Raw genomic sequence first — 20817 nt, forward strand, 5'->3', positions numbered from 1 at the left:
ATTCATCATCTTCACATGTCTTAAGGTCATGTCCTCTAAACCTCTACATGAATGAATATATACATACACATACATATGAGTGTTCTCCCTCCTTTCTATGAATTTCGGTTTAAGGTCAACTAGTTCTGGTGTTTGGTTGCTTTTTCATCTGTGCCTTAAAAAAATAGATGGTATGAAAATAGTGGTCTGATAAGCATCATGCTTTGTCCATAGTTTTCTCTTCTACTATTGGTTATTATTACTCAAGGGAACTGTGATTACCTACTCATAATTATCATTCTTATCATCATCATGAATTGTTTTTAAATGTTGTTTAAAATTGCTTTGTCCAACGATTAGTATCTACTCAATCAGTCAGTCACAACGTAGAACTTCGTATGTACGTACATCAGTTCGATTTGCCATACCACATCAGCACAGAGATGCAGTTGTCGATTCAAATCCCATAGTAGTAGAAGTAGTAAGAGTATAGGCATTATGTGAAAGATTAGGGTTTGAAGATGTTGTTCAACGAGTATAATACAGTGAAATAAATTTGAAAAGAGAAAAAAGACAGGGACATGAAGAATCCAGAAGATTAGAATTTGGTAGAACACAAAGAGTGGATGCACCTTCGCCATTGCAAATGATTCTGAGTCATGTCATTCAAGGTTTCTAACCATCGATTGCTATCATCTCGCGGATCCCAACCAGGTAGTCTACACCTACCAACATGGTTCAGTCCACTTGTCAGTGACTTCATGGATTTGTGCCACGTTTTGGTCAGGCACAAATGAAATCGTACTTCTAAGGATCAGTATCTACTGTTATTACAACAATGTAAATAATTCCATAGTATTACATAATTACACCATCTATTAAACACTGTATCTTACATAAATCACATCCTATCCGAAAACTATTCACAATTCGATTAATTGTTTCATGGTAGCTAATTTGATCAAAGTTCATGGGTTATGCAATAAATAGTTTCTATTGTATTGAACTAATTAAATTACAATGAAAAACATCAAATAGTTATGATTTATTGTATATTATGTTTACAATAAATTTTGAACTAACAAAGGTCATAATGATGTTCTAGTTATTATTGATTAACTGAAAGTTTTATTAATAGTTGCTAATATATATTGATCATATCATATGACGACCAAATTTTGATTGTTTAACTAAATATTTAATACATAGTTAGATTAGTAAACACAAACTGATAATTATTACCATATTGATGTGTAGATAATAGTGTTTTTAGATGTTAGAAACAATATTTGGTATGATGTGTATTGTGTGTGAAAAAAGAAAAAGTAGTCTCTTTAATGTGAATAGAACTGTTAAGTTGTAAATAGGGGAACGTCATCTTGGCTCATACGTAAACAGTAAAATAATGATATTTATGATTTCTTAATACCAGCTTTGTTTTTATATTGTTCTAGGTATGTTATGTATATAACTAAAGGAATTCACCAGTTTATTTTATTTGTTTCAGAGAATAATATAGAAAAGATTTTGCTTTTGTATTCATCATCGATTTTCTGAATACCATAAGTTATAAAAATTATCAGAAGTGGTTTTGTGGATATTATAGTAATTCTAATATATTTTTCATGGTTGAAATCATGAGTCAATTGAAGCTAGACTACCATGGAAAACCTGGAAGCATTGGACGGCCAACTCGTCCTATTGTGGGACTCCTCAGTAGTGCGCATCCACGATTCCACCTCGCGAGATTCGAACCCACGATCTATCAGTTTCGTGCGCGAGCGCTTACCCTCTAGACCACTCAGCTAGCCGGCATCCAACGGTGTTAATGTCTAACTTCGACCGATCCACGAAATTGAGCAACATATCCACCAATGTCTTCAGTGAGTTACTATCTCACAATAGACCTGGTTGAACTCCACAATAGGACGAGTTGGCCGTCCAGTGCTTCTAGGTTTTCCATGGTGGTCTAGCTTCAATTGATTCATTATCTCAACTATTAGAACATACATAACAGCCAACTGAGCAGTTATGATAAATTATTCATAGCTTTAAAATTTTTGCTGTCATTGATTTGTTACAATCGTGTCCAAACTGGGCTATGATCTACATCTTGAACTTTTTTTAACGAAAATGTTTGTATCGTCAGTTTATTTATTTTCTTTTATTCATGATGACATATACTTCTGAAAAAGAATTATTCTTTGTTACTAACAATGCTTAATAAGGGTATTTAGTTTCAGTGTATACTTTTCTAAATATCATGTGTATGGTTATTACCTTAACTAAATTATTGTTGATTATAGTTACTTTTTGTTTGAATTAATGCAAACGGATCTGCACAAAATTATTGTCTCACCACAGCCATTATCTTTAGACCATGTGAAAATATTTGTTTATCAAATATTACGAGGTAAGTCGATTAGTACTATTATTGTTATTGTCACTATTATTATCATTATTATTATTGACTAATATGTGTTATTATCTTGCCAATATCGAAGAATAATGTATTACTTCTCACTGAAAAACGAGAACTGCACAAATAAATGGAACAGAAAATCATTTACTGTTGCTTCACCTCACCATAATTTATTACACTGAATAAACCAAGTATTACACAGTTGATAGTTAAAAGTCTATCATGATCACTTAGTAATCAATTAGTAATTACTTTTCCGAATAGCTCATCACTTTTTACATATTCAACTTAATATAGCACGTACTTATTACTAATATGATAGTGACAGTCTGTTAACAACTAATGAATCCAGTTTAAAGATCCCTATAGAATATTCAAAATTGAAGAATATTTGAGCGAACATTTGTTTTCAATAACTTCATCATCATTTTGGCTTTTGTAAAATATCATAACTATGGACTTATTACTGTAGAGCCTAATGATGAAGTTCGTGGATGCGCACTGCTGAGGAGTCCCATAGTAGGATGAAACGGCCGTCCAGTGTTTCCAGGTTTTCCATGGTGGTCTAGCTTCAATTGACTCACGCTTTCAACTATTTGAAAACAATTGTTCGCTCAAATGTACTTCATTTTTGAACCAATGAATGTTTTAAATCAGGTTGAAAAAATTGTGACTTTCATTTGAATTTTTTCTATAACCAATTATTTCGTGTTTTTACTTAATGGGGTTATAAATAACCAAAATTGTTTAGTTAAAAGTGATGATAGCGAGACACAAAGTGGATCATTTGAAAATGTGTATAGGTGGAAGGAATAGAATGAAAACAAGTTATATTTTACCATTGGTTTTTAGTTACTTATATGTCCTTATAAATTATTTATATAATTAAGTTGGATGAAATTTTTCTATTCAATTCTTCTTACTACTCATTCTTCTGTTGTTCTAAATTTCATAAAAAATTCAGTACAAACTTTCTGATATTAAAATTTTTAATATGTTATGGTAATGATAAACAATGAAGGTGGAGCTGTGACTTGATGGTTAAAGTGTTCGACTTTCATCCATTATGTCACCGCTTCAAATTCTGCTCAACTTACATCGATTTAGACAATTGAGTAATATCATTGGCACTCACATATGGAGTATCCAAATCCAAGTACCTTGAGAATGAGTTAGTTAAGATAATGAGCATTTGCATACAACTTAGTCTTTACTCTGCAAGCAAGCCTGATTTATGCATACCTTGATCTTCTAGTCTGTTTATCGGGCTAATCCTCGAAATGTGAATGTTTAGGAATAACCTAGTTAAAGTGGGCTAATTTTATTATTGGTGACTAAAGCTAAACATAATAACATAAATAATTTAGTGATCTCACAACATAGGGGACCTTAACAGATCTCAGTTTCTTATAGCTAACGTTCATCTTGTTGTACTAACGAGGTATGGCAACTTGGACCGATGCATATATGTGCCTGGTCCTACGTTGTCGCTGACTGACTGATAGCTAATGTTTGTTAAAATCTTTTAAACTGAATTCAAATACGTAGCAGATTCGGTATGGTTGTTGATCTAAGTATCCATTTTCGCCATCTGAGTACTTCTCATCAATTTTTCGTTGTCATGTAGTTTGTTTAATAGAAAGCATAATTATAAACCCATTTATTTTATGCGTGATATATGGCAGAAAGCAACTAGAATTTTCTACATGGAAGACATATTAGGTCCTCTGTCATTTGTTTATGAAATTAATGTAGTCTACATATTTATCTCATTAATTATTCATATTCTATCAATTAATCTAAATGGAAATCAGATGATGTCTTACGATGATTACTCATACGTATGATTTTTAATAATCATTCTGTACAAAATGAACTCTCAAATGTTTGTCATTCTCTAGAATGACTAATGATCTATATCTCTTTATGAAAAAGAGCATGATTTGTAGTCTGGTGGTGCATGAGACTAAGATTCATAAGCTGAACTGTAGATTAATCTCTATTTCAGTTGGGTTTTTTTCTGATTTTCTATTGAAAATATCATTGATTTGCTTTTCTTTACTTACCTTTCCCATCATTATTTACGGGACACATAGGTTTAAAGTATCTTCATTCAGCTCGGATTATACATCGTGATATTAAACCAGGAAATATGTTGGTTAATTCGAACTGTCTGTTAAAAGTAAGCAAATAACAATTTTTCTTGTTTACTATCAGTACAATTCATATTAGTGATTACATAATGATTGGAAGATATATATTTTCTCATTGTTATGGATTATCGGTCTAATGGTTGACACATGCAAATTTCAACGACTGAATTGAATGTTTGGAAAGCAGCTGAATAGTATCCCTTACTCTCATAAGTGTAAACCAAAGTGGAGCATAAGAAACGGGACTTCATTTTCTAGTTTTATTATTTAATTAGTTTTGTGATGTTCGTACTACAGTTAAGGTTTTTTTCCTGTTATTATGACTTAAATTCTCTATTCACTATGTTACTTGGGATTCAACTATATTAATCAATTATAAGGTTAGGTAATTGAATATTTGTTTACGGTATTATGAACAAAGTCTGGAATGATTTCGACTTATCGTCAAACTGTAATTATTCTATTCCATTAACTGTGCAAACTTGGTCTACGTTTAGTGTGTTTGTTTGTGTAAAACATCCTCGTTAAGTAATATCCTCTGTCAATAAACGAATGAATATATTTTCATTAGTGATAGAAGTAATCTTTCAACTACTGTGACATTATTTGTTAGGGTTTATGTTTCAGTATTGTTGTTGTTAAGGACTGAAATCGATCAGTTCCTGTTGGTATACGTGCATTCAGAGCGAATCGCCTCGATGTTTCCTTTTAGTTACAAGTTCTTAGTACATTTGTTTTATAGCTAACAGTGAAATCCTAGGTGTTCATTTCTTCTTACTTAGGGTTTACTATCTATCTCAGTAGCTTATTGAATAACGTGTTGGATTTTAAAATGATAGGTTCTAGTTTCAAGGTCAAGATCATTACCGGTATATAGATCCATCAAGCTGATGAGTCTTAAATAAGATGAGAAACGCTCTCAAGATATTCCACTATTAATCCCAGTCAAAACATACTACAAACTATGGCATCGGTTCTACAGCTTCCATTATTCAGTACTCGTATTTGTAGTTTTAACTAACTTAAGTATAATAAAGTTTATGATATATATATCTGAAATCCAGATCATGTAGAGAAATGAATTTCTGAAGTTTCATTATCTTATTTTTAGGATTCCTTTGGAAAATGAATGACCTTATTCAGATTAGCGAATATTCTTGCTCTATCAGGCGTCAGTAAGACATTTCTTTATGGATTTTAATTCTACATAGGAATATTTAGAATATAAGCTGCATTATATTCTCGACAACTCACTATATAGACACAGTTCTGTGTATGAGTTAACAGCAATCTGTTTTGATAAAAATTAAATCATCATTTCACCATTTTTAAAAAATGAAACAATTGTGTTAGTTAACAAATTTCTTTTAATCAAATAGTTAGAAATCGGTAATTTCACAATAATGATTCATACTTTGAAGTATGAATTCGCTATTCAAGTGGTCTGTCAGTCATCTGCTACGTAGCACAAGGCACACATATACATCGGTCTACATTACTGTACCTCATTCGCACTACACGATGAACACCAAATTCATAGAAGCAGTTACTTCAATGGTAGTAATATGTATAAATAAGGATTGCATATAGGGATATGATACATGGAGAAAGAATTGGTTCGAATAAAGGAAGGTATAAAGTAATTTAAATCTCAGGGTTTAAGGGAAGACAAAGAGTGTATGCAGCTACGCCATTGTGATCTATTCTGAGCCATGTCACCCACAGTCTCCAACCACTGGTTACGATAGTCGCACGAACTTCAAAGAATTAGTCTCAAATAGAATATATCCTGGCATGTTGCTGAATATGTTTCCAAGCTATCCGCTCATTTTTCCAAATAACAAATGTATCATTTATAAATACGCTATCTGATAGCACTGAGAGATTTTAAATGGTTACATTCAAAAGTTACCAACGTTTTTTTATGTGTGTGAATCTTTTCAAATTTGATTAAAAATCTGAACTATTCTAATAGTTGATTTTACAATTAAATAAATAACTGTTTGATAAATCATTATTATTTTAGTCAGGCACCTTTTTTTTCCTTTTTAAGATCCAATCGTACTTTTTTGATTTTGTGTAGATATGTGATTTTGGTTTGGCACGAATTGATGATCCGTTCGGAGAGGCTGTTCTTACACAAGAAGTTGTTACACAATATTATCGATCACCGGAACTACTTATGGAAGCAACACGCTATTCATATGCTGTGGATATTTGGAGTGTTGGATGTACTTTTGCTGAGTTATTAGGTCGACGTATTCTATTTCCAGTAAGTAAAATAAATTTGGTTTTATCTAGTTGATGTAACTCATTTACTAAGTTGAAATTTGTGTACTCGGCTTTAATGAATACCATACTTTGGTTATTTGATTAGGTTATTAATATAATTAATCGACAATTCAAACTGTAGTAAATGTGCCAGGGATCAAACTTGTTATTTGTTATTTGAAAGTAGAATTATCTTAACCATTAAGCTACCATTTTACTGTCTAATGACACAATTATCTTCCTTTTTTCTCCCAAATCTGATCATTGTTTGCTCATGAAGTGGTATGTAAATATCACTGTGGAATTTCGTTTTATTAGTTAGAAATGACGTAATAAAATGAAAAATATAGAATTTTTAGGTTGCATCATACGCTTTATTCCTTTACTTTTTATTTTTCGTCGTATAACAGCTGCTTTAAGTATATTAAGAATTCCATAACTGTCGAGTTTACCATATATATATGATTATGACTGACGGGCGACTACTCCATTAGGTATCGAATGCGTAACCTTTAGTTTTCGTAGGGAGCAAAATATACTTTTAGACCACTGAATCAGAATCTGTTAGTTCGCATTTCATCATTAACCATCACTAAATCTGAGATGAAACCACTGATCAATACTGCTTAGCATTCAATAATTCTCTGACTAATGCTAATCCTCAATGAATGTTCACTTCACTAATTTGAACTGTGTAATATATGTATTCCCTTCTAATGATTATCTAAAAATATACCCCACTTTCTGCGTGTCCATACTAACGAATTATTCATTCAATTAAAATCCCGATGAGTTTTACTTCTGTATTTACATTTCTTATAGTCTGTTTCCTATTCTCCCTTATTATAATCTCAGATATAAATATATATGTATATACATACTTTTGTGTCCAAAGCGACGATGGGAACTACTATTTTTCTTTCTTCCCTTCAACTGAATTATTGATCGAATAACCTTAGTCATCGTTATCATTATCATTCTGTTACTATTATTATTGTTGTGTTGTTTATAATGTCAAAAAGCTAGCTTATTCTATCAGGCCTTTAAATGATTACTTTTTTCAAGTTCATTTGCTTGTTTATTTATTTCTCTTCTATCCTTGTACATGTATATAAGTATATCAAAAAAATGTATTTCAATACAATATACACACATACATGCGCATATTTATTTGTAGAAAAGAAAAAACTACTTTTAATTTTTTTCTAGTAGTATCTTCTTTGAAGTACACAAACTTATGAGATTATTTTAATGTCAGGAAGTGTAATGTTTCTAAAGGTTGGAAAGGTTGGAAAAAAGCTAGGGGCGGCCAGACAAAAACGTGGCACAAATCCATGAAGTTACTGACAAGTGGACTGAACCATGTTGGTAGGTGTAGACTACCTGGTTGGGATCCGCGAGATGATAGCAATCGATGGTTAGAGACCTTGAATGACATGACTCAAAATCGTTTGCAATGGCGAAGGTGCATCCACTCTTTGTGTTCTACCAAATTCTAATCTTCTGAATTCTTCATGTCCCTGTCTTTTTTCTCTTTTCAAATTTATTTCACTGTATTATACTCGTTGAACAACATCTTCAAACCCTAATCTTTCACATAATGCTTATACTCTTACTATTCCTGGAATTCTAGTTAGAAACCTTGACCAATGAAGTTCAGTTATATCATGTGTGAGATAGTTTTCCATTAGAGGCAATGGAAGATCGTCGTGCAATAACGTGAATCGATTGAAGTTAAATAACCTGTTCAGTGGCCAAACGGTTAAGCGTCCGTGAGCGAAACTGAAGGTTATATCTGATCCCCTGTGACGGGGTCATAAATCCATACTACTGAGGAGTCTCACATCAGGACAAAGCGGCTGTCCAGTGCTTCTTGGTTTTCAGTGGTGGTCTAGTTAAGGCTAATTTGCGGTACGAACTCTGGTGCCTGTAATGTGTTTTTGTCTATCAATGGTTGAATACGTATTCCAACTATTGCTTTGCATCTATAAATTTATAGTTGTGGTATTTAGGTATTACATTTATTCGTCAATTATTGGGTTTGAATATCCGACATTTCGCTTAGCACTTGTAGTGTTGTCGAATCAGCCTGGACCAGAAGTTAGTCACTCTCATTTTAGTATTTTGTGAACATACCATGAAATGAATTATTAAAGTTATTTATTCACTAAAGTATTTCATCGATCGGTTGTGTTGTCATAAAAAGAATTAATATGAATTTATGGGTATTTGATAATTGATTTCTGCCTTGTGTGTATGTTTGGGTATGGCGATACGAAATAATAATCTTTCCTTTACCAAACTGATAACTATCATCAAAAATCACTAGTTGAATAATTTGTGAGCTTTGGAATGGAATGATAAATGTATGTTTGTGTATCACTACAAGACACAAAAACTAGACATTATCTGCTTCGGTTTGGGCACCCGGGCAGTATTCTGGCCCTAACACAAATCGAATGTCGAAGTGTGGCGCATATGTATTTGGTGCCTCTTTGTACTAATGTTTCTGTGTTTAAATAAATAAACTAGATATTTAGGTCAAATAGTTTGATCGCACGATATTTACACCAAGATACAGTGTTAATCCGTGTTTTCCAGTGACATCATATTAACCTTGAAACGTTTAAAAAAATAAATACTTATTTGGTTTTCATTTGTTTCACACATCAGATCTTTATGTTTGTTTTAGTTAATCGATTTCTGATTGTTACAGTTTTTTTGTGTGCAAATATTGAAACTTAGATCATCATTATATAATATAGTAAAAGTAATAATATAGAGGTGAGCTTGAGAATTCTTGAAATGACTGCTTTTTGCTTCAAGCCACTTTCCAGCCAATGAGTTTAGTCTGTGTAAATCAAAATAATTTCGTAATGGCAGTGATGAGACCGGTTATAATTTAGTGATCTTGTAACATATATTGGTTTTCCAATGGCATTGACACAGATGCATTCACTTTTTATCTTCCTCTCGGTTTCGAATTTCGGGATTTCTTCATACATCACCTCAATGTATCTTGTTTAGACCATATTTTCGATGTGTAGTCGTAATTTCACTAGTTTTACATGGGGACCCAAACAAAATAAGTGGTTTTTTTTTTGAAGAGCACTTCACGAGGTTTTATTCTGAAATTCTAATTAAAAAGTTAGTGGATCAGCGTTACGAGATCCAATCCCATGGTAGTTGGTGACCGGGACACGCTCATACACCACTAGGTCTCTCAGGACTCTGAAGCCTATGTACACCACAGCGTGGTTTCCTAACTCTCATAAGTGGTCCCCTCGTATTCACCAACTCAGTCCAAGCACCGAACACCTTTTTTTAGTCATCTTATTTCCGTTTGAGCATCACCACATGATGACAGTGATTAAAACTTTCTTAATAGAGTCTACAAGTTAATTTAAGATGAAGAATTAGAGATATATAATTTCGTCTTAGTAGAACTTTTCGTGTAAGTAGCCAAAACGGATGTTTTATTTATATCTTTCGGTTATGTTTTATTAAAATTAATTATTTCCGCCTAATTTGTCTTTTAATTTATTCTTTTTTTTCTAGGCTCGAAGTCCTTTAGAACAATTAGAACTGATTATTAATCTTACTGGAAGTCCCAGTCCTGGAGATTTAGAAAGTTGTCATCCAGATGCATGTTGTTTTGTACTTTCATCAAGATTACGTGATCCAAATCTTTCTATTCTTTATGCTCTTACACCTGATGTGAATGAATTAACTGTTCATCTATTGGGTAGTATGCTCAAATTCAATCCGGTTAGTTGAATAATATTACTATGGAAATTTCTACTAATTTTCTACTATATTTTAATTACTTTTTTATTGACTAACAAACCGAACATAGGTTTATATGTGGTAAGTTCAATATCGATATCCATGTTTCCATTGTTTGAAATGAAATTTTACTAGGCTCGCGCATAGTCATTTAGTTTCTCAATAAACTGCTTTATAAAAACAATGAACATGTAACTGTTTTAGGCTTTAGTTTAGTGAGTTTCGTCTGCCTCTAGTTCTTTTGCAGCAAATCCATTTGAAACAATTAGATTAGTAGTACTTACTTTAACTTCAATTAAACAAGTGACGAGCTCTATCTCACATATTAGGATAATGTTAAAAATTATGGATTTTGGTTCTCAACTATTCATCTGAAAAACTGAATCATTACTCCTAACTTCCGAATTTCTCCAGACTAGTAGACTTATTTCAGATGAATTACTAAACTTTCATTTTAAATGGAAATAAGTTTTCTTACTAGAATACTGCATACATACAGAAATTTTGGAAATGAAATACATACACGCACAAACGTACTCATAGGTATAGATCTTAAAATAAAATCCATACCAATGTAATCACAACTGTACGAATAGATACTGTTCCAAAACATTAAAGGTCATCAAATGTCAATGCCTAGTTGGCGAATCAACAAAAACCTAGCTAAGAAATTCATACAAAAAGTTTGTGAAAATCTAATCCACACAACCTCAAGTGGTGTTCGACAAGTCTGTACACTATCCCCATTTTTGTTTAACTTCATCATAGACCTACTGCTGGAAATAACACTCTCGTCGACTGAATTTTTAGGAATTGATCTCCTACCAGGAGATCCACTTATCGACTTAGAATACGCAGATGACATAGTCTTGTTTGGTGAAGACGCTGACAAAATGCAGTCTTTTGGTAGGACTGAGTAGCAATGCAAGGATATTTGGAATGCGTTTCTCTCCCTCTAAATGTAAATTTCTACTCCAGGACTGACCTGTCGACAACTTTACTTATCTTGGAAGTCTGATCAGCCCTAATGGGTTGGTGTCTGACGGAATCTCAGCACGGATTCAAAAAGCTCGTTTGGCTTTTGCCAACTTACGTCACATATGGCGAAGACAAGATATCCGTCTATCAATTAAGAGACGAGTATACTGAGCGGCAGTTCTTTCTGTTTTAATTTACGACTGCGAAACGGGGTATTAGGGAATGATGGTAAATCAGTCGGTGAGGTTGTAAAATCTACATCAACTCAGATTGTTGGACCACTTGTTACGTACGCCTGAACATCGATTACCACGACGCGCAATGCCGACTGGTATTGTGGATGGTTGGAAGAGTGTTAGGGGTGGCCAAACCAAAACATGGCATCAGAGCTTGAAGTCACTAACTTCTAGTCTGAGCCATGTTGGTAGATGCAGACTACTTGGTTGGGGTCCGCGTGACTATCGTAACCAATGGTTGGAGACTGTGAGTGACATGGTTCAGAATCGACCAAAATGGCGTAGATGTATACGGTCTTTATCTCCCCTTAAACCGTGAGATTAGAATTGCTTCATATCTATCTTTCTTCCTGCACTATATCCTTATATACAACCTTTCTTTTAAATATTACTACCACTAATTTAACTACCTCTGAATTTGGTGTTCATATTGTTGTGCTAGTGAGGTATGGCAACTTGGACCGATGGATTTATGTGCCTGGTCCTTGTTGTGGCTGACTGACTGATCGAATCAATAAACTTTCTATATAGGCTAACAATCATAACTCATAAATCGCCAGTACCTTTTCCAATCTCTTCAAAATACAGATCCTGAAAAATTTATCAAATACCATTGTTTTAAGAGTTGTTTTTTTCTTCTTTATGTACGATCGCCAACATCAAGACATTAAACAATATTTAATATTATAAGCGAAGATGCATAGTGGCTAGCAGTGGGATCCAGGACACGCGTTTCGTCCTTTTTGGGACTTGTCAGTTGGAAGTACTGGCATCTCCGAGGTGATGTTCACTCTGGGACTCGAAATCACTACTTTTCGCTTCAAACGCCATCGCGTTATCCACTCAGTTACTGATTCCGGATAGCCACTTGCTTGCGAAATGGGGTGAAGTTTAAATTCACTTGGCATTGTTTGCTTAAATCTTCCTAATGTGGATATCAGGAATCAGTAGCTGAGTGGATAACGCGATGGCATTTGTAGCGAAAAGTAGTGATTTCGAATCCCAGAGTGAACATCAACTCTGAGATGCAGTTACATCCAGCTGACGAGTCCCAAACAAGACGAAACGCGTGTCCTGTATCCCACTGCTAGCCACTGCACATCTTTGCTTATAATGCTTATGAATTAAGGCAATACGCACTGTATGCACATATTCCAATAAGAGACTGATCAATTGCAGACTTAAACATCAACGGGGCGATTCAAACAAACAATACGAAGTGAATTTTATATTTAATATTGTTTACTTGAACACAGAAGTAAATAGACATTTGTATAGATACCGGTTTGTAGGATTGTTTGTTTTTCTCTATCTGATCTATCGATCGGTTAAGCGCGAATGACGCATTTTTAGACATGTCCATTTTTGTTATTCACTTATAACGAGAGATAGTAGATAGGTCTGTCTATGTTTAAGTATGTTTATGCGACTAAATATTGACTACAACTATCATCATTCACGTTCACATCACTCTTCCAATTCATTTGAATGAGTACAGTTATAATATTTTGAAGTTTCACTCGTCCACACACACACACACATTCTCTCATCATCCTTTAAGTTTTGAAGATTGAGTATGTATCCTTATTTTTTTCTATTCAGTCTGAATCTCATGAGCATGTTATTGTTATTGTCGTATTATTATTTATTATATATACACAGGATAAACATGTTTACATTTTAGACTAAACAATTATTGATACTGACTGACTAGATCTTAGCGATAAACTATTACTGTATAACATCATATTACTTTTTACTGAGACCTTTCCAATTTAATAGAGTGCAGTTAAGTTCTATTCAAGCATGTGGCAACAATGATCGAGATATTTGTGTATTGTCAATTTATAATCCTAAATCATCTGTAATTGAACATATGGTTGACTATTTCCCATCTATAATTTCAAAAGTTATACTAACGAGATACTAGTTATTTTTGTCAGGGACGAGCTTAAAATAATCGCGACGGATTTTCAGCTAGTTCTTAACTAATCAGAAAAAGATATTGTAGTTTATCCATAAAATATAATGTCAACAGTGTTTGTTTCAGGATTAAAGTTTAGGATTAGTGTTGATTTGTCTGTCATGTAAAATACATAGCAAGAGGATTTAATATTTACCATCATCATATTTAGTTTTTAGTAGTCAAAAACGTATTTCTACGTATTTCGAGGCGGCCTGCTTGAATACCTGGGCTACCTGTTTCTGCCATCTAAATACTTCAACAAGTTGTCGTTAAACATGAAATTTGGATTTCACTTAAACGCCTAAAAGTCGGGTTTCTTAGCTCTGATTGACAGGTTAACATTAACGCTGTTGAATACTGGCTCAATAAACTAGAGTTTAAGCGCTCGCGTGCGAGGTCGTAGCTCCTGGGTTCGAGTCTTTTTGGTGCGGGATAGCGGATAGCGGATGCGCGCTTCCAAGGGGCCCCACACTAGGAAGAAACGGCTGTTCAATGCTTCCAGGTTTTCAATGGTGGTCTAACATTGATCCATTCATGATATCAATCTATACGACTTTTCATTTATTTACACAGATTCCAATCTGTTGTTTTGTTTAAAACGGTGTTTTCTATCTACAGTCCATTTATCATTCAATTGTTTTGTTAATAAAGTCATATGATAATTTTTAACATCAACATATTTATTGTAAATTACAAGTTATTGTCTTTTTCCATTGTATTAAGTAAATTTTCCAGTCTTAAAATGCCAAGACAAACAATTTACTTTATTTTAAAAATAAGTCATTTTTTTCTACACAAGAAATATGTATTACTTAAATATAGTGCAAACTGGTCTGTAGCAAATTTATGGGGTTGTGGAGATAGTTGAGTTTCACTGAAATTAGGAACCTATCTAAGTTAAACAAACATTAAAAGCCTGGATGGTTATTTCGTCCTGGTATGAGATTTCTCATCAGTGCCCATTTAGAACTCATATACCACTGAGCCCGGATCCAATTCATATATATGTATGTATTTGTTTCTCACTTTAAGCGTCAGCGTATTTCTGCTACTGATGCATTAAATCATCCATTTCTGGAAGAAGCACGTCTACGTTATCATTCATGTATGTGTTCTTGTTGCCACGATGTCACATTGAACTCTGTCAATGATGATAATGTTCAAACAGCAACTGGATTTTGTTGTGCTCCATCATCATCAGCCTCATCATCATGCACTTCATCATCGACTCCGTCGTCTGATTCAATACAAAGTATTAATGGAAAATGTTTGCATAGATATGAAGCGAAAACTGCCGCTAATGCTATACCATCAGGTAGTGGGAATTCATCATTTTCTTCCAATGCTACTACTACCAGTGGTCCCACAGCTAGAAGACGTTATTTTCATGATCTTGATCCAATTTGTTCGATTCTACTTCCACTTGATTTAGATTCAGGATTTCGTCGTCTCTCCGATGCTAAACGTAAGTTTATTTGTGGAAAATTAAAATAGACAATTTTTTTGAAATATATAAACGTCACTTTTTAAGTAGTTACTTTTTAAATCAATTAGGGAGGATAGCTGTAATCATTTGTTTTGTCCTATTCTGCTAGCGTCTCAACCGGCGCATACATACTACTTCATGTTTGAGATTGAATTTATCAACTGTAGGTTGTGCAACGAAGACGTGATATTCAGACAAATTAATCTGAACCTAATAATTATATTTCTAGCTCTGTTAAGCAACTGTCAGATTACTCTCAACAAGGTTGTATTGTACTGGTAATAATTTCTCATTAGGGTTTCACGAATTTTACCAAACACCAATCACACTAGCAAATGAATTATCAGGCAAGGACTTTGATAATAGTTTTTACAGTTATAATTATAAAATTATAATTCATCTGCATTGTCCACCATAGTTTGGCAATTATTATTAGTAAACTTCTGTGTGGCGCTTCAACGTCTACAAAAATGTCAATACTTAACGTTAGAATACATTCACAGCAATCTATATAATGTTAAGATTTGAATTTCAGAAGTCCCTGTGCTGTAGTTCGAAGGAGATCTTGCCAACGGGTGTCGTTTGAATAAGCTTTCTTCATGAAAAGAGATTTCTTGCATGTGGGAAATAAGATATATGCTCTAGGTCTCATCTGAGGAAGGCAACGGACTCTGTGTCAGAAATTTTCAAATATTACTATGAGGAGATTTGTGGAGATTGTAGAATTTTCGTCGTTCAACTCATGAACTGGTTTTAGATAGACCACCATTGAAAATCTGGAAGCACTGGACGGTTATTTCGAATTAATATAGATCAACAGTCTATAGGTTAAGCGTTCGTACGCGAGGTCGTAGGTCCTGAGTTTGACTCCCAGTATCAGGACTGTGGATGAGCACTTCTTAGGAGTTTTATACAAGGATAAAATGACCTTCCACTGCTATGATCCTTTTTCTAATTTGTCAAATAATCGGGCCTTTAGATACTTGGATTCACGAGGTACCTTCATATAAATAATACATTTGTGGTCGATCATATATTTGTTTACGAATAATTATCATCTTTTTATTTGTGTCAATTGTTTTTTCGCAAATTACGTAAACAGGTGTTTTATGGGATAGTATACAAGAATATTATCGTCGAGACGATCGGTTAACAAGGGTTGTGCTTAATCGAAATGCTGCAAATTACAACAGTTTTATTAAGTAAGTAATTTATTATTTCAACTATTTTTAGTATGTATTTCGATATTGAAGTTTCATGTCCTAGACGAAACTTTATCCCGGAGTGAAATAATTATTAGCTTATAAACGCATCCCAGGAACAACTAGAGAAGCGTTTAGTCAATCAAAGTGATGTTCAACTTGATTTAAATTGTCGTTATATCTAAACAGTTGTAAATTAGCAGTGATATTTACCATTGACTTGGATCAAAAGGCTAACTACAGTTAATAGATTTCGGTAACATCTATTAAATTGATGTGTATCTGGAAACATCCCGTCAGGCGCGGAACATGATGAGGATGAAAGACAGCTTAAAGATCGAATGACAAGTTTACGCAATAAGTGTAAGCATTGATAGTGAACGAAAGCGAAAGAGATGAAACAGACAGTGGCAACAAGCAAAAGTAGATCTTTCTTTAGACCTATTCATATAAATAGGTGTTGTGATTTTATAAAAGAATAAAGGACGTATGCTAATTCGTTATTGATTTTATGTCCGGCCTTTATCACGTGAATTATCCACCAATCGAAATACGACTTTTCAAATATTAACACTGACGAATCAATGACGTTTGACCAGTATGAGTAGTCTAGCGTTTTTATTGGTCCTTTGTCCGCCTAGCCCTTCCAATTGAGTCCAGAACACCAATTGCAGCTTCTGCCATACGAATCTATGCGAACCATTTATTTCAAACATACTCGGTTTATATAACAGATAGACAGACGGCATTACACCATAAAATAGAAAATAATACTTGTACAAGATCAAGCCAAATGTGGCTGTGAACGTGGGAGACATTAGTCAACAAACTGAATATAATTTAGGAACAGTAATTCGTATAATAATAATCAATAAGTCAAAATGAAGCATATAATAAGATGAATATATATAGATTAAATCTAATCACTGAATAGTTATACAATAAGAATATATATAGGATAATAGTCCATTAATAAGTCCCGGAAGTTACCTGTACTTATGTCTTCACTAGGATATAACAATAGTCATCAAGAATTCGGGAGTTAGTGAGAATATTTCGGGAAAAGATAGGACAATAATTCACTCTTAGCTAAGGAGATTGAAACTATCTATTGAAAACTTTGAAGAATATTTGAACTGATCTTCAGCTATTCCGCTCGCCTTACCCATTCTACTATAGCTAATACTGTTACCACTTATACCACTCTGACATCTCGCTGTACTATTGTGGTGTGGGCATTTCAGCCAGGATATATCTATCTGTCCCAGGTTTCACGCTACGTTTGGTTGACTGACTGATACATCTATGTCGTGAAATCGAAAGTGGTTCAATTCTACAGTAAACAGTGATAATTTTATTTATCATTATGCTTAATCCACCGTGATTGTTGTGATAGTTTTTTTTCTCTCACGATGTTCTCTATGTATTAAGTTGTTACCACATTGTGAAATTAACCACCTGTTTTTTGGACGTTGTTTTTTGTCTGTTTTATTTGTTACTTTTTTCTTTTTAAAATGGTGCTTACATTGAACTTAATACTTGTGCAACTTTTTTTCACTCACTTTTTGAAAGACAACAAGACGTTGTTTTGCATATTCTCTGTGAAAAAATATATATTACGTTGTTAGACTTGACATTTATCATCTGGCAGTTAAGAAGAAACAGACTTTCTTTAGCGAGATATGTGTATGAATTACAACTATTTTTGTCCAATGTGTGTGTATATATATATATGAGTGAGTGGATATTAGATACGAATTTTGATCAACAGTTGAATTCACTGTCATTACATTGCATGGTGTGGCTTAAAATTATCATTATTACTGTGGTTGTACATATACGTCTATGTCTGAGTGTACAAATAGATATTGGTATATTTTTTTTAAAGTTTCAATCTTGAAAGTGTAAGTTGACTAACTAAATCAATTTATAACCCGGTGAATTGAATCAATCAGTTCAACTTGTCACTTTTTGGTAACAATAAAAAACTTTTTCTGATTATCAAATTTTACTATATAGTAAACTTGATGCTAAAAAGAACAAAGCCTAAATTTGAAGAAAGTTGAATGAAAAGGGATTCTAGTTATTGCTCAGGATACTGGATGCTGATTAGCAACAAGATCCTCTAAGATAACTTACCTTTTATTCTTTTTGAGACTGGTCAGCCGGATGTACTTTTATCCCATTGTTGTTATTCTCACTGGGATTTGAGGCCAATTACCTTTTAAGTCCATCCTTCATTGACTAATCCAGTCGAGTAGTTAGTCGGTTGTAAGTTGGGACATTAGACAGTTGATTTACATTAGTTTTGTTATTAATATCAATTTGTTCACAAATTCAATTTGTTCTAATCGTTTAACTTTATTTTGGAAAGCGTAAAAAAGTGTTTAATCCTTTTTTCTAATGTTTATTTCCTCTCCCCCATCCTTTACAGTTCTTCAGTTGCACAGGCCAAAGAAATTCCTGCTAGTCATCGTTGGCATTAATCATCAAAGTAGGCGATTACTCACGAAAGTATACATGTATCAAGTTGAAGTTTATATGTAACCATTTTGTAAGGTGTTTCAGTTATTGATGCTGTGTTTTTTTTGAAAAGTGATATTTTTCTCATCAAAAACTCACACTGATCGGTAATTGTCTTCCAATGCTCTATTATACTACAATAAAAAATCAGTAATACACATAAAAGAATGATCCTTTTCACCCTATTGCCCCCTTGTCCCCCACCTTCATCTACTTCACATCAATTTTCAATGAGAACATAGGACACAGTATGAATATGGGAAAACATAATTGTCAAAATACTCACCGTTTTATTTACTGTCATATATATATATATATATATATATATATATATACGTATACATCTATCTGATCGGATGTATAATTGATCACCTTCTGCTTTACATTATCAATATCGTTGTAATTTCTTAATATGTTCTTTTTTTACTACTTACAAAACAAACACTTGTTGTCATTGTCTTATTTGTATTGCTTTTATGCTGCCTCCGTTTTAATAATTGTCTGAAAGTTTTTGTGCAATTTCTTTTCGCTTGAATTTTCTTAGGTTTAATTTATTTCCGTATATGTATGTGTATATCTTTTTTATGCATTCTTTAATATTATTTTCTGAACAAAACATTAATTATTGTTAGTTATCTGTGCTGTGTTAGTTTGTGCTTTCGTTTATCTCTTTCACCCATCGACCCCTATCCAACACCTTGTGTTATTATCACCATGATCGCCATTTGTTCTTTGTTTTATTTATTTTTCTTTGCATCATGAACAATCGACAAAGTTATTTGATTTCATTTTTAATTAAGAAAAAAAGTGTTACGCGTACCGAAACACGTAAACTTATGCACACATATACACACTTTCATTGGCTTCTTACTAGTTTTATAATAATCATATAGGCTTTAGTTCATTATTGAACAATGCCAAAAGGGCTTTCTTTATTTTTCTCCTTTATTTGCTTCACTCTAATGTTGCAATACTGTAATACTGTGTGTCTGTGTATAACCCATTCTTTTATTTTTTTAGGTTAAACTAGTTTAATATTTATTGCTTTTCTTTATCTCTTTGTCTGTGTGTGTGTATTATGGGTAGGACATTTCGACTCTAATCAAATCCAAATACATAAACAATACTTAATTTTGTATTATTGAAGCAGGAAAATACTTTTAATTGCTTGTTTGTGAAGTTGGAATTCCTGTTTCTCTCTCTCTCTCTTTATCTATGTATGTGTGTGTACTTCGTAGCTCAGGTTTGATCACAAAAATTTGCACGATTCAAAACTTTTTCACAAAGAAACAAATAACTACTAATTTCTTTTGTTATAACAAGTAATATTCACTTCGTATGAAATTTTCATGTTCAGGATTATTCAATTAAATCAGTAAATGAGTACAACTATTCTAAGCAGGTAGTTTTCTCTATTAGAAAAATGAATCCATTTCTTCTGATTATCTCTCCTTTTACTTGCATAGCATAAATATATCATGTACAACCATTTATTTCTTTATTCATAGTATGTATCTAATAGTGTCAGTCTTATTTCACTCAAATTAATAATCTCTAGTACACAACACACGGTCTCTCCCTCCCTCCATACATATATCCTTCTTTCAAACTACTTACTTATTTTATGTTGCATGCCTTTTATTTTTATTCAAAATTTTACGAATTCATTTTTACAATAGGCGCCCAGTTAGTCAACTTTCATCTGGTCTTCATTTTGACTCTACTACTACTAATACCAATACTATTAACAACAATATAAATGTTAACAACGACTGTTTGTGTACTGTTCTGCACTACTTATTTGTTATTTCAAGC

At 33.1% G+C, this 20817-nt stretch overlaps 1 protein-coding gene across 1 annotated transcript in view; it reads left to right on the plus strand.

The window, feature by feature from the left end:
* Smp_074080 (serine/threonine kinase) overlaps positions 1–20580 on the plus strand; it is a gene marked incomplete at its 5' end in the record, with an annotated part of 30788 nt that extends 10208 nt beyond the window's left edge. Inside the window, 5 exons of the mRNA XM_018798884.1 lie at positions 6638–6826; positions 10384–10593; positions 14824–15256; positions 16380–16479; positions 18914–20580. Coding sequence (XP_018650729.1) covers positions 6638–6826; positions 10384–10593; positions 14824–15256; positions 16380–16479; positions 18914–18965 — 984 coding nt within the window. The 3' untranslated portion in view covers positions 18966–20580. The remainder of the gene's footprint in view (positions 1–6637; positions 6827–10383; positions 10594–14823; positions 15257–16379; positions 16480–18913) is intronic.
* Between the last annotated feature and the right edge of the window lie 237 nt (positions 20581–20817).

The sequence above is a fragment of the Schistosoma mansoni genome, chromosome 3 (assembly GCF_000237925.1).
Source record: "Schistosoma mansoni strain Puerto Rico chromosome 3, complete genome".
Lineage (NCBI taxonomy): Eukaryota > Metazoa > Platyhelminthes > Trematoda > Strigeidida > Schistosomatidae > Schistosoma > Schistosoma mansoni.